Genomic DNA, 14,461 nt, shown 5'->3' on the forward strand with positions numbered 1-14,461 from the left:
AACCCCATATATAGATCAAAACCATGTGGTCATCTGTTCAAAGCTGTGATCAGAAACGTGCATTCCAAAACAAATATATATTCCTACTAATAACATCTCAATAATTTGCCACCAAATTTTTTTGTGATTGTAGCCGTACTACACATATGTGGTATCCTCGAAGACAATGCCAAGGTACAATCCATTGTTCTGCCTTGCATCTTAAGCAGAACCCCATATAGTAGATGGAAACCATGTGGTCATCTGTTCAAACTTGTGATCAGAAACGTGCATTCCAAAACAATATAGATTCGTAATAACATGTCAATAATTTGCCACTAAATATTTTGTGATTGTAGCTATCTTACATATGTGTGCTACTGCTATATCCTCGAAGACAGTCCGAAGGTGTATGCACACAACAGATTCAGAGTTCTTTGACAATGACAAGGAAAAGGAAGTGAAGACAAGGAAAAGGAAGTGAAGAATACTGAATAGCAGCCTACAGAGTTGTGCCACTGCGTGCGGCTTGTGAGCATATATATAGCTGGGCCGATATCACTACCAAACGCTAGAATACCATCTGGGCATTGCGTTGGTTCATCTGGGAGCTCTGATCCGTGTCACCCGACTGCGACACCGGCTGGCTGGCGCTCCCATCCCCCGCCGGCGCATCATTCAAAGCGGCCTGCGTCAGGAGCCGTCCTGGATGCAACGGTGGCTGGCGCCCCTGGAACGGGCGGGGCCGCTTGGCGATGGCCCGGCCTTGGAACGGACGTCCCAGGTCGCGCGAAACCGGCGGCAGAAACCCGAAGCGCTGCCTCGCGAGCGGGCGTTCCTGGAACGGCCGTGGCCGGGGTAATGCAAATGGTCCTAGTTGGAACGTGGGCGGCGCCGGCGGGCGGTGCTGGTGCTGCAGCACGTGCGGGGGCAGCTCGCCTATGGCCACCAGGTGCTCCGCGGCGAGGCGGCCGGCCTCCATGAGCACCGCCTCCCTCCTCTGTGGCGTCATCTGCTGCTGCTGCTGCTGTGGCGGCGGCTGGCGGTAGGGCGGAGCGCTAGCCATGTTGCTCCCGTCGCGGAAGCAGGCGCCGCCGTGGACGTAGTACGCGCCGTATGGGGCCGTGCCGGGACGGGGCGCGTAGCCTCCTCCGGGCTGCATCGGTCTTGGTCGCCGAGCGCAAAGCTCGCGCAGCTTGAAGCGATGTAGCTCGACACGATCGAACTCGACGAGAGATGTCAGCGTTGCCAGGAGGGCCGATACAGCTCGTGATTTTAAAGGCTCGTAGCACAAACACGAGTCGGTGTCGGATTCGCAGCCTGACGAGCAGTGCAGATAGTCGACTCCCAGCCGGTGACTGGTTCGAGAAGTTGAGTCTTACGCAAGTCGGACGCGAGTCACAACAATTTCAAATCGTTCCTGTAGCTGGACAAGGTAGACCAACATATATCCAATTAACAGTACGTAATGCCAACATAGTGGCTTTGCTTTCTTGACACAAATAGCTAGGGTGAGCTTGAGAATGGGAGACATCTTTCAGTACAATCACCAGATCAACCTTGCAGCTTGAACAATGAACAAGACAAACATTCCCTGTCCCCTCTACCAAATGGTGGACAAATGACACCGTATTCACTGGGTTCACCCTCAATGTCTCAAAACAAATTGTGTTGTGTCAGACAACATAAACAATATACTACTCCCTCCCATCCAAAAACTTATTATGGATCGGAGGGAGTATTACTTTGTGCACATTCTACCTCCAACAAAGTTCATACATACTTGCATACTAAAAAGTGTTGTTAACACATACTATTTCCACGGGATATATTTTATCAATTAAAACATCACCACTAATTTACATCAAGGACCGGGGACCTCTAATCTACATACCTTCTTCTTCCCGGTATCTTTTCCGGAAGCCACACCCAATACCAGGGCTATTTTGATTTCTCCAGATCAGCTTGCTTTGTTTTTCCTTCCCGTGCGTTGCAAATATAAGTTTCTGCACAAACTCATCCAGATTAACTTTATGCATAAACACTAGCAGCAGTTTTATGGCATCAGAGTCTGTTACTGTTAGCACATACCTGTCTCGCTCTCTTGTCGACGGGAGTCCATGTTGGATCAATGGACGGCTCCCTCCTGTTTTCATGACTTGCACTTGGTTGCATCTTGAAATCTTTTCTTGCCCTATGGGTATGGGCTTTAGTTCCTTCTCTGGCTTTCCCATAACGTTGAATCCCAACAGATGGGCTCCGATCCCTCAAAGGAGTTTCTCTATCCCCTCGGTATCTGAAGGAGTCAATAGGTGGAGGACTTGGAATCTTTGAAGCACCATCCCTCATCCTCGAGTTTGACATCATTGCTGGTGTATTACATCTTGATCTCTCCTGGCGCGCTCTTCTTTTCTCGTTCATTTGCCTTAGATAATCCATTTCCCAGCCTGAGCCGTGTGAAGTTGCATGAGAGCCAGAATCCTGTTTCAGAAAAGCAAGCGAACTTCCTGGACTCTGAATTATTTCCTCTCTTGGTTCATGATATCTGCTGCCCATATCATTTCTGAAAGGGGTTGACGCAATATCCCCACCCTTCCACGTGTGATGTGTACCTCCTGGAATGTCCCAGTCACCAGTATCATCATTGATCTCCAATGCAGTTGGAAATACTAGATGACTATAAGTTCTTCTGACTGATGGTTTGCTCGCGGGAAAAGAGTCTTTGGTTGGTTCTTTACCCACTGATTCGGGTTGCCAAGAGAAGTCGTATGTGTCGACCATACTGCCAGCCCTTCGGTCATAATGCCTCATATCTGTAGTCAAACCATTGCTGAAATGATCACTCATGATCTGATGGCCAATTATTGCATCAATATCGTGCTCTCTTGGTAGACAAGAGCCCCCTTCACCTCCCCTACTCAAACTTCGATCGAACATAAAGACCTCTGGGAGCTGAGGCATTTCATCCTCCACATCGGAGCACCTCCTGAACGTCGGCTGTGAGAACACATTGTTATGTTCCACGTAGTTACCAGGCAATCGGTTTAGAGGACCGGGATGGAAGCGATCACTATTTGGTACTGCAAAAGCTTGTGAGGCACACTTTTTCCTTTTCCTTGGAGACTGCAACAATGCACTACAGATGTCTGAATCTACAGAAGAGCATTCGGTCATTACAGACTTAGATTCACCTAACTCACCAAATTTGCACAAAGCATTGAACAGAGAAATGCTCTGCGGAGACAACAGGTACTTCCCAACAGCCTGAATACGGCGCTCATGTGACCAGCCGAGGAACTCCACAAGGCTGCCTCCACAAGAAAGAATAATGTATGCAGACAAGGGATTGATTGAAGGGAATTTTGTGAGAAATGATTCAGCCAAGCTTTCTGATTCAGGTATATCTGGAGAAGGAGCTTTATTCAACCTATTCACATTCCTAATGCAACTGAGAATTATCTCATCTGTCGACTTGGGTGTGTGTGAGAAGAATAGCTGCAGGTTCATGCCCAGACTAGCAGCTGCAGCATATAGAGAATCAGATGACTCCATTACAGAAGAAAGGGAGTGAGGTTCGCCTTCAAAGACCTACAAAAGTAGACACAGTGAAACGGTTCAGTTACTGCAGATATAACTCAAAGACAGGTATACCATGATAACTCTATCAGGAAAAAGCAAAAACCTCAGGAGTTCAAAACCAATTACCATTATGCAACCACAGAAACAGAAACTAATTGACATCAGAATGTTGGTCGCGATGGTCTCTACAAAATTTGTTATACTAGATGTCTCTGTTGGCGCTGTGAATTCATTGCTCTCAAAGATTTTGGTCTCAAACCATACTAAGCAAACTGAAGCACTGAGTATTAGGTCCACGGGAAGATCAACATCTCGTTCCACAACCTGCATTCCTCCTTTCTCCAAAGATAGTATCTGCTGATAAGACGATCTCCGAGAGAAAATCATATTCTTTCCGTGACTTCCAGTATTTACAACAATCACCGGGTTAGATAATCTTCCCGGAATGATGCTGCCAACTTTTACACTTGAAGGCAAGTCAGTAGCAGATAGATTGTCTTGTGGGGCTTTTATCACATTTGCAGATACAGAAGAAGTCGAGCTGCTCTTCGCAAGTGCAGGCACAAAATGTCGTGAATGGAGAACAGTTCTTTTGCTCAACATTTCCTCTATGTGCCGCTCTTCAGCTGCAGGCACAAAATTATGTGCATTGACAATATTCTTTTTCTCCAAATTTTCTAGTTTGAGCAGTTGGTCATCTGCAGATATTTTTTTTGTTGAATCAGCAGTGAGATGTTTGCACAGATTTTCCTGCCGTTCTTGCAGTTGAGTAGTTGCTGGTACGAAGTTCAATGAATCAACAATCCGCATCTTGCTCATCTTCTCTTGCAGATCCTTCTTAAGTGCATGCAGAACCGTATCCTGCAAATAATCAGCACGGATTCTTATTTCTTCGTAGGCATTTATGTTTTGATAGGAGATCATTTGCTGCCCCATCAACCATTGGTAGCACCCTAATGAGGGTCTCAGAAACAAAATCTGAAGAATTCAAATGAAATGTACACCACCCACAAGATCCGGCATGTAAAACCAGTGCTCAACAAAAGTATGCAGCCATTGATGAATGAGTTAAGAAACCTATAATTATTTGCATATTACCGGTCGCTTATTTCTGCAAATTTAAGTGAGATGTGTATGAAGTTCAAAAATAATAATAGCTTGCATTATTGCTTTAATCATCTACCTTCCATTTTGCAGTTGGCCTTTCATATTTAACATGTGCATGGTAAAACAGTAGTGAGTTCCAAACAGCTTGACCAACATATGGTAAAACCAAAACATCAATAAGTTCCTAATATCATGACCAACATAAGAAAGACCGAACTAATGCAAGTGTGAAGAAGTAATCGACAATCACCAATGTGGCTTTCAACTCCCGGTCTGTAGGGTTGTCCTCAACAAGTGCAACCGAAGGGTCTTCAACATCCACTTTGACACACAGGAAATGTAGTGGTGGAAAACCCTCTAACTTAGGAGCCAGAGACAACAGGGTAGATGATTTATTTGGACCTCCGTATTCCAGTATGATGCCAAACTCGCTGAAAGGGAATGAATCTGGAATGTCCCTTCAAAATTGAGACCAAAAAAAATATTTGACAAGTCACGCTAAAATTATTATGTGTGCAGAAAAAAAAGCTACCTACCTAGATATACAAATGAACTCTGCTACAAATTTCCACACCTTAAAAGTTAAGTTCTTTGTCTCTTGTGCATGTCCTGTAATTTATGTGTTATGATATACCATAAAAAATCTATACATAAATAGAAAAAGTGAAGGCTCAAAAGTATTTTGGGAGGGCAGTTTAATCATCAATGGGAACAAAAAATGCAAGATGGCTCATTAAGTACCAAAGAATTGATCCTTCTGAAAAATCCAAATCCTTTCAAAAATATACTTATTGAGTTGTAAATTTTAAGATGACAAGTGGATTGCAATACCGCAATGACACAGCTGATTGGATCTTATACTTATATGAATTCCCTTAAGATGGTTTACTCATTCTGGATGCTAAATGGGATAGAACATTTTGGTAGTGCTTGCATGAATTTTTTTCATCAAGGTTAACCAGATTATTTGTTTCTAGAAGTAACTTGGTGTGTAGAACTCAGTAAAACAAGAACTGGAGCAGATAATTGGCATAATTTGTTTATCATCTGTACTTACTTATTATCTAGCAGAATGCAGTCTGATTTTGGTAATCCTCCCAGTACCCAAGGTGTAGGATTTGTCCTGTTCACCGGATCTAAGTAAGATGCAGCAGGGTGTTTTCCTAGCTCAACAAATGTCATCTTCATCGAAGTTAATTTTTGACCCAATGGCAGCCAGAAAGCTCTATCGGCAACTACAAGGATCTTTTGGCTGATACGCATATTAGATCTCAGGATCATCTCAATGTCATGCAATGATGGGTGAGAGTCAATCTGATGCGTCTCAGCTTTCCACAGTGCTTCGCTGATGAAACAATGACTACTTTTTAATCTCTCAGGAATATTTTCAAAGCTTCCAATAAGGTTGTTCATGTACAGATGGGCAGCATGCAAACCAAAGAAACATAGATAATATGCAACCTGTTTTAATCCATAGAGTACAATGAGTTCCATCTTATCTTCGTGTTTACAGTGACTATCAAGGCCATCTGAACCTCCTCCAGTTATCAGTCCAAGAAGCTTCTGCTTTGAAATGCTTAAACCCCCATCTGAGAAAGTATGCCTCAAATATGCACTTTCTTGCAAAGCAGAAGTATAGCTTGTATGGATGTGTTTGATAAGGACTCGAATAGAATCTGAGAGGCTGACAGGATGAATTTCTATGAGCTTGTCAACTTTTGGCCTGCTTGGAAACGAAACTGCTTCTTCATTTAAAGTAGGGATATCCAAAGTAGAAACATTTTGAGCACTAGTTCCTCTCTTGGTGCCGCTTCTGACATTCAAGTAGAAATTTAGTTCACTGGATTGTGACATTGACTCAAATAAGGAAGTTGCCTTTTCTGAACTCGACTTTTCCATGTGGCTGTGGCCTCCAGTATCACTTTCTTGTTTGTATTTCTGAGTTTTTTCCACTACAGCAGGTGGATCATGAGGTAGAGGGATAGGAACATAAATATTGTTCTGTTTGTCCTCATCTTGGTGCTTTACACTTTTCCAAAAATACTCGAGAAAATCAAAGCCAAGTGCGGATGTCTGCTGACAACTGACTTGCAGCTCAGAGTTTAACTGGCAGCTTTTTACCTCCTCAACCATGCTGGCATAGGTAGAGCAGATCTCCCGGTTGCATGGACCTTCCAATAAAAGATGCCAGTCCAAATAAATTTTGTCAGCTGTAGAGAGAGAATGTGGTTTCAGGGAGTTAAGTATTTCTCCCATGGGGGGGACCATAGACCTCAGTGTCATATCTTCATCAGTTAAAATAGGTGTAGGTAGTGATCTGAATGTATCGTCAACCAGCACCAACTCAGAGCTAACCACTGATTCATAGAAACTTCTTGCTTGATAAAAGTCGTCTTTGAATATTTCATCAGATGTATTCAGCTCAGCTGCATCTGACTGAACAAGCATTCTGAAGACATTCTCTGAAGGAAAATCAGTGATCTGTACTTCTTCTAAAAGAACTGAGCAAGGCAAGTCTGAAAAAGTCCCATCAGGCTTGAGAGGGTATAATGCTGAGTTTCTCTCAAGTAGAACATTACCATTGATCCTCACAAGATCCATCTGTACTGCAGCCTTGACTGTCATTGGTTTATCTGCTTGATAGTCTGCACATGGGACATCTTTGGAAACAAAGGCCAACATGTCCATATCAGTTGATCTCAACAACTCAGTTGAGTTCAACACTGGATGCTGAACTTGTGCTTCACCCAAATGTTCGACAAGGTTATGAAAAATATTGGATACCTCTGCCTTAGTGGGACACTCATTAAGCTCCCAAGAATGCCTACTAACCTCCAGTTGTGGTATTGCTACACCACAATCTAATGCTGCAATCTCTGAGAAGTTACTATTTCTTCCGGACAAAAGGTCCTCCTCATCATTATGCTTGACAGGAATTTTCTCTACTTGATAAATTGATTCCGCAAGTTCAGTTGGATATCTCAATGTTATCTCGGTGTCAATATCAATGAAATCCTACAATAAATTCAAATAGAAGATGGAACTATGAGCACATTGTATTAACAAATATCATGATGATTTGATTTAAGAGAACTACTCCATACAAGGGAAGCAGACCGACAACATACTAATACTAACCACTAATCGGTGGGTGCAAGCAACCTTAACTGGTTTACATAATTGGATATGACTTTATGGTAATGACAGAGATTGCTATATATAGCGTACAGAACAGTGGCGAGATGAATGTAAATTTTTACATCTGAAACCATGCTGGATACATAAGGTACAAGGGAACCCTGCTTCCCGCCATTATACATATATAACTGTAACAGTACGCAGTAAAGGAACAGCAGTATCACAACCTTGAAACTCTATGCACAATATTTTGATCTGCCTCTTATAACTAACTGCAGGTCCAAGCACAACGTAGATTCTAAAAAATTAAACTAACTGCTGGAAATTTTGATGAGATTATGTAAAGTACCAAGTGGATTTTCACATCTGGAACATGAAAGGATAAGGTAACACCATCACCCGACTGGTCACCACCAAAGGATGCACCTTCCAAAACCTTAAAAACCGTGAAAACAACATATCTTGAGCCATAATAATGAAACCACAGAAGACATAACCAATATGTATGAAGGAAGCTTACCTGCGGGAGATCGACCTCTGCAACCTCAAATATGTGCTCCTTCAGCAGTTCCCATCTCTAACATCACCAAATGCAGAAATCACACACTGGTCTCCTAGGAAACAGTCACAACACAATTGAACAACACAGGAACAAACTGCAATCACCTTTGTATCAGTGGAGGTCCCCGATCTATCTGACATGGATATGGATCCGTCTCCCTCCCCTTGCTTCTCGCGGCTAATCTCGTCCAATCCCTTCAATAAACACAAAAATTGTCCATAGATGTTACATGAAAAGAGGGGGGAAACCACAAATGCAGGGTATACAAGCATTAAAGCTTCACTTACATCAGGAATTTTCAATGCAACAGACTCCCTCGAGCTAAAACCCTTGCTATACACGCCCCTGTCGTAGAGGAAATCATCCAATCCCTGCGTGAAGCATCCAGGCCGTTGCAGTTCAGAAATGCCGCACGAATTGCCTCACAGAATAACCAAATTAACCAAAACAATACGAAGCGCCCCCAATCCGAGCTACTTAGATTAAACCAACACGAGTAGAGAACGCGAACCACCGCAGAAAAGCCAACTCACCTCGTCGGCGGCGGGGGTAGTCGGCACAGGCAGGGGCTGCGGAAGGACGGCCGCGAGGAACTCGGATAGCGCGGAGGATATGGGGAGAGAGTCGAGACCGTCGCCGGAGATGCTGACTGCAGGGAGGTCGGCCGCGGCGGGGAAAGGGAGGGGAAACGGGAAACGCGGGTCGGGAGGAAGGGAGAGGACGGGAAGAGGAGGGAAGCGCAGGGACGCTAGGGCTAGGTCCGAGCAGGAGGCCGCCGGCACCGGAGAGAAGTAGTCGGCGGCGAGGAAGCGGGTCCGCATTGGGAGGCGGGGAACGAAGTGGGAGGAAGGAGGAAGGCGAGTGGAGACGTTTGAAATTGAATCTCGCTGTGTCGTCGCGATGTTGTTACCGTGCTCTGGCCTGGGGCCCTGTTTGTTTCAGCTTCAGGGAGCAGCCAGTGAAGTTGAATCTGAAATTTGAAATAAACGGCTATTTAGAATCAGCTTTGCCAGTGAAGCTGAATCTGACTTTGGGCCATTTTTAGTGCAACTTTCTGAAACACCTCAAAGTGTACTTCCATGGTGAAGCTGATTCAGCTGATTCGCAAAATCAGCTTTGACACTGAAGTGAATCCTTAGGTGATTTTAATCCAAGCGAAGCTGAAACAAACAGGGCCGTCGGTGCCTCTAAAAAACACGCACGATACCTGTACTCTTCGTGCAAATTCACTTTGATCGTTGTATCATGAAAATCACAAATTAAAGTTGGTAGAGCAACTCTAGCAGATCCTGCAAAAACGCGTCCCATAAAAATAGTATATAGGTCCCTAAAACGAATTTGTGGTACCGTGCGGCATCGGGCAAAAAAGACCTCGTAAACTAGGTAAAAGTTTTTTTCTTCTTTTTCTCCCCACATTTCTTCTTCCACGTAACGCACGGACGAACGAACTCGAACTCCGGCCGGCCGAAATGCACGTATGCAGTTACTGGCCGGCCATAACACACGCACGTAATCGCCGCTGGCTCCGTGCTAGACCGCCACAAGTTCGGCCGCCTGATCCGGCGCCGCTCCGGCAGGTCGCATGCTCCGACCGGCCGCATGCTCCGGCTGCACTCCGGATGGCCATTGCCAAGCTCCTCCGCATGCTCGCGCGGCGTCGCCAGGCCGCCTACTCCGGCGTTGACCAGTTTACGGGTTCCCTCAAAAACGACCTCGAAACCTCCAAATATGAGGTATGTAGGGGATAATATACGGGGGCCTGTAAGCTTTTTTTTACGGGATCTATTCGGTGAGTTTTTTCAACTTATATTGCAAATTTAAAGGTTTGACCATTTCTACGAGATCTGCTAGAGATGCTCTTATGATTGCACTGGCTGCTTGCATTATGCAAAATGGTCGTATGCATAGCTGGCATGGTTGATGTGGAAGGAGTGTTGCGTTCATTGCACTTAGGTCCCTATTGCCTCGTTCATTATCACCCTTCAAATCCCTAGTTTGCAGTCCTCATTCGAACCAAACCCCTAGACTAGTCATTCTCGTCGAGCCAATCGTGCTCCGTGTCTTGGCCAAGCCGTCGTCGCCCTGTCTGTCGACTTGCCATGCACCGCTGCCGGCACGCAAGATACTCTGTCTTGTCTTGTCCTTCGCCACGAGCTCGTCCATGAAGGCCATGTCCACCGCGAGCTTGTCCAGGACAGGCCGCAACGCTGCTACTGTTGTGCTCCTTCTAATCACCCTCGCTACGGTCTGGTGGTGAAGCAGTTTTTTTTCGCTGTTGGTGTCAAAATCGGCAGATCTCGGGTAGGGGGTCCCGAGTTGTAGATCTTGAATCGACGGGGAACAAGGAATGCAGAGACAATATTTACCTGGGTTGGCGAACCTCTCGAGGAGGTAAAACCCTATGTCCTGCTTTATTGTATTGATGCGTTTGTATGATAGTTAGATAGTTGATCTACCATGAGATCGGGCGAACAAAACCCTAGACGAATAGGATGATGGTTCTAGCCTCTACGGACTAAACCCTCTGGTTTATATAGACACCAAGGGCACCTATGGTTACACATGGTCGGTTACTATCAGGCGATAAACATGCCAACTTCCTTATCTTGACTTGGAGGATACGCCAAGGCTTCGGAGGTTTCTTGCCCGAACACAGAATCGGTTATAGCTCGGCCTTCCAATGATGGATCAATAGTGGCCCAACTGTCCGGCCCATGAGAGATGAACCGGCAGCCCGGGGACCCCTTAGTTCGGGACACCCTCGGTAGCCCCCGAACTAGTCTTCGAAGCTCGGTGTCACAAGCTCGGCTATAGGAAGATACTGATCGGGGGATGCTTTCATTGAACCAGCTTCAAGGCCGGCGACTGAAGTAGACGAGCAACTCAGATGAGCAGAGGTGCTACCAGATTGAAGATCAGTTCAGTGGGTACTGATGGTGTCCCGACTTGGTGGGCCAGGCTAAGGACCCCTTGTCGATTTCGACCTAGGACACTTTTGGGTGATCCATGGTAGATAAGAGTAAGATTCCAGAAGACTTGTCGTACAATACAAGAAGCTGGATTCGTGGAGGTATCTACCTCCTCATACGTAGCCAACTAGAATCCTTATACCCTAGTGATACGTCTCCAAAGTATGTATAATTTATGAAGTATTCATGCCATATTTACAACAATTCTATATGGTTTTGGTATGAATTGAATGGAACTAACCCGGACTAATGCTGCTTTCAGCAGAACTACCATGGTGTTGTTTTTTGTGCAGAAATCAAAGTTCTCCAAATGCAGAGAAACATTTTGACAATTTTTTTGGAAGAAAAGAGACACTAGAAGCTTCGTGGGAAGGCCAGAAGAGCTACGAGGTGGCCACAACACACCTGGGCGCGTCCAGGGGGTGGTCGTGGCATGGTCGCTTATGGGCCCTCTGTGGTCCATCTTAGCGTGAGACCGACGCCAAAAAATTCTATAAATAGAGAAACCACCAGAAATAACCCTAGAACTTCGATTCTGCCACCGCAAGCCTCTATACCTTTGAAATACCATCTGGAGCCCTATTCCGGCACCCTACCGGAGGGGGAAATCATCACCGGAGGCCATCTTCATCGTCCCGGTGGTCTCCATGACGAGGACAGAGTAGTTCACCCTCGAGGCTGGGGGTATGTACAAGTAGATATGTGTTTGATCTCTCTCTCGTGTTCTTGATTTGGCACGATCTTGATGTACCGCGGGCTTTGTTAATATAGTTGGATCATATGGTGTTTTCCCCTCTCTATCTTGTTGTGATGAATTGAGGTTTTACTTTTGAGGTTTCACTATTATCGGATTGAATACTTTTATGAATTTGAGAACACTTGATGTATGTCTTGCATATGGTTACCCGTCACTACTGCACGATGCTGCTAACGCGACATTACGATCAGATACCCTTCGACGAAACTAAGTGCGATGCAATAATCGCAAACGGTGGTGTAAAAAAACGGTCAAAAAGGTGCAAAACGTTTGCGATGGAGGATGCATCAAACACGGTTCAGATTTTAGTTGCGTGTGTGATGCAGGGCATACGGTTCAGTTCAATTAACTGTTTGCGCTGAGGAGGAACAAAAGAAACGGGCAGCCAGATGAAGGTGTGTGCGATATACAGTATACGGTTCACTCGGATGAACTGTTTGTGATTAGGCAACACAAAAGAAACGGTCAGCCAGATCAAGGTGTGTGCGATATACGGCATGCGGTTCACTCGGATGAACTATTTGCGTTGAGACAAGAGAACAGAAACGGTTCAACTTAACAAGATGTGTGTGATACGCGGCAAACATGTCTGTAATCAGAAACGTGTGAGAAGACCGATAACAACACAGACGATTACTGCTAACAAGCCATGTGTGTTGTGAGCAAACGATTGCTGGTATACAATTGTGAGTGATTGATGAAAACATCACCGACAGGTTCCATTGTTTAGTCCGTGTGCGATGTGATTTTCTTTGTCCGCACAACATCTACGCTCTGTCTACAGAGCATCAACATATATACTTAAAAAGACAGCATTGCATAACTAAATTAAGCATACAATTACACAAGTGACTACACACATAACATTTCCACACACCAAAGTAAGCAATTACATGCATACTAAAGTAGGAGAAATGAGGATCTAATCATCTACTTATTGTTGCGACGACGCTTGCCATTGCTCTGATTTCGGCTGGATCCCTTGCCGTTTTGGGCAAGGAGGCACTTCCTCATGTCAACGATCTGCCTGTACATCTCGTAGCTCGTGTATGCCTCCTTGGCCGCGTACACGACGTGAGCTTTGTCGAGTTTATCCATCCAGGCCGAGTGCCAGGCACGCTTGTCCTTGTTGCACGAATCCTTCATGTCTCTGTAGTAGGGGTTGATGATGGCCTCTGCGAGGTGAACCAGTGAGTCCTTCTCATGCTCCTTGCTGCCCCAGATCTTGTATTGGCCCTGGATGTCGACAAGATTCTAGCAGGCGATGCCCGAATTCTCAAGCGCCTTTACATCGTTGGTGATGTCCACCAGAGCGAACATGTAGTGGGGGCTGTTGAAAAACCTCGTGAAACACTCCCAAGGCCTTGTGGCCAGGCAGTAGTGGTAGACGAGGACGTGGTGGTGCACGCACATCTGGGCGACGGCAACCTTGGGACGATACCCGGCATGAGCGCGGGTGTACTTGAGGTCGGACCCGACCACCTTGTACTTCTCCTCGGCAAGCAACAGCTCCATGATGTGGATGGAGTGCTCCACCCAGACCGGGTCGTTGGGGTACACCACCGAGAGGTCCATGAACCTTCTGTGGGTGTCCACCATGACACGCATGGTGCACTGCTACTTGTCGTCGGCAGCCGCTCAGAGCGCCATTGGAGCCGCACAGGATACCCTCTAAGAATTTCTCATGGTGGGTGTGCTTCTTGCAATGGTGGGGCGCGATCGAAAGGTTGAAGAGACACAAGGGTTAAATGGCCGCTGTAATAAATGGGGGCCGGCCGGCCTGTAATCGTCACATCTTGTCACGGCGTTCATAGCGGAGGATTCCAGTGCACGCTTGACAACACCGCACCGCACACGTGGGCTCGAAGAGGCGCCAAATGTACCGTCGGTGAGCCTGTTCCCCCGCTACCGCACAGTTTACCGTGCAAGCTTCCCGCCCGGCTAGTTTGGCCATGCGTCAGCTAGAAGAGGGACAAACCGTGGGCGTTTATTGGCAAAAGGCTTTGTAAAAGCAAAGTGTGTGGAATGACTTCGGTCATAAGTTTACCTGCAGGTGATGAGGTCAAAGTTACACAGAAGGGTGATGATGGACACTCGAGTGCGATAATTAATTCTGCGCTCTATAGGGCACACGGTGGAAGAAACCAACTGTGTGCAATAATGTCGAAGATCGCAGTCGAGTTAGCTATACAGATCGTGTGCTGTGAGATCGACAAGGTAAACAGATTCAAGAATGGTTAATAAAATCTAAGACCATTGTATATTAAGGTCAAAATAGTGCTACCAATATACGAGTCTCATACGATGCCATTTCAACGATTGTACCACAAAAGCTCGAAATATTACAAGGTTCAAATTCCAGAGTTATAT

At 45.7% G+C, this 14,461-nt stretch overlaps 1 protein-coding gene across 1 annotated transcript; it reads right to left on the reverse strand.

Annotated features, from left to right (window-relative positions):
* Positions 1 to 1,593: 1,593 nt before the first annotated feature.
* LOC123144940 (protein SHORTAGE IN CHIASMATA 1 homolog) lies at positions 1,594 to 9,275 on the reverse strand. The gene is made up of 10 exons (XM_044564214.1): positions 8,899 to 9,275; positions 8,653 to 8,736; positions 8,470 to 8,559; positions 8,324 to 8,380; positions 8,153 to 8,239; positions 5,723 to 7,680; positions 4,916 to 5,123; positions 3,685 to 4,419; positions 2,071 to 3,567; positions 1,594 to 1,985 (listed from the first exon to the last, which is right to left on the reverse strand). The coding sequence occupies exons 1-10, from the start codon at positions 9,184 to 9,186 to the stop codon at positions 1,866 to 1,868; spliced, it is 5,124 nt and encodes a 1,707-aa protein (XP_044420149.1). The 5' UTR covers positions 9,187 to 9,275; the 3' UTR covers positions 1,594 to 1,865.
* Between the last annotated feature and the right edge of the window lie 5,186 nt (positions 9,276 to 14,461).

This window comes from Triticum aestivum, chromosome 6D (assembly GCF_018294505.1).
Source record: "Triticum aestivum cultivar Chinese Spring chromosome 6D, IWGSC CS RefSeq v2.1, whole genome shotgun sequence".
Classification (NCBI taxonomy): Eukaryota; Viridiplantae; Streptophyta; class Magnoliopsida; order Poales; family Poaceae; genus Triticum; species Triticum aestivum.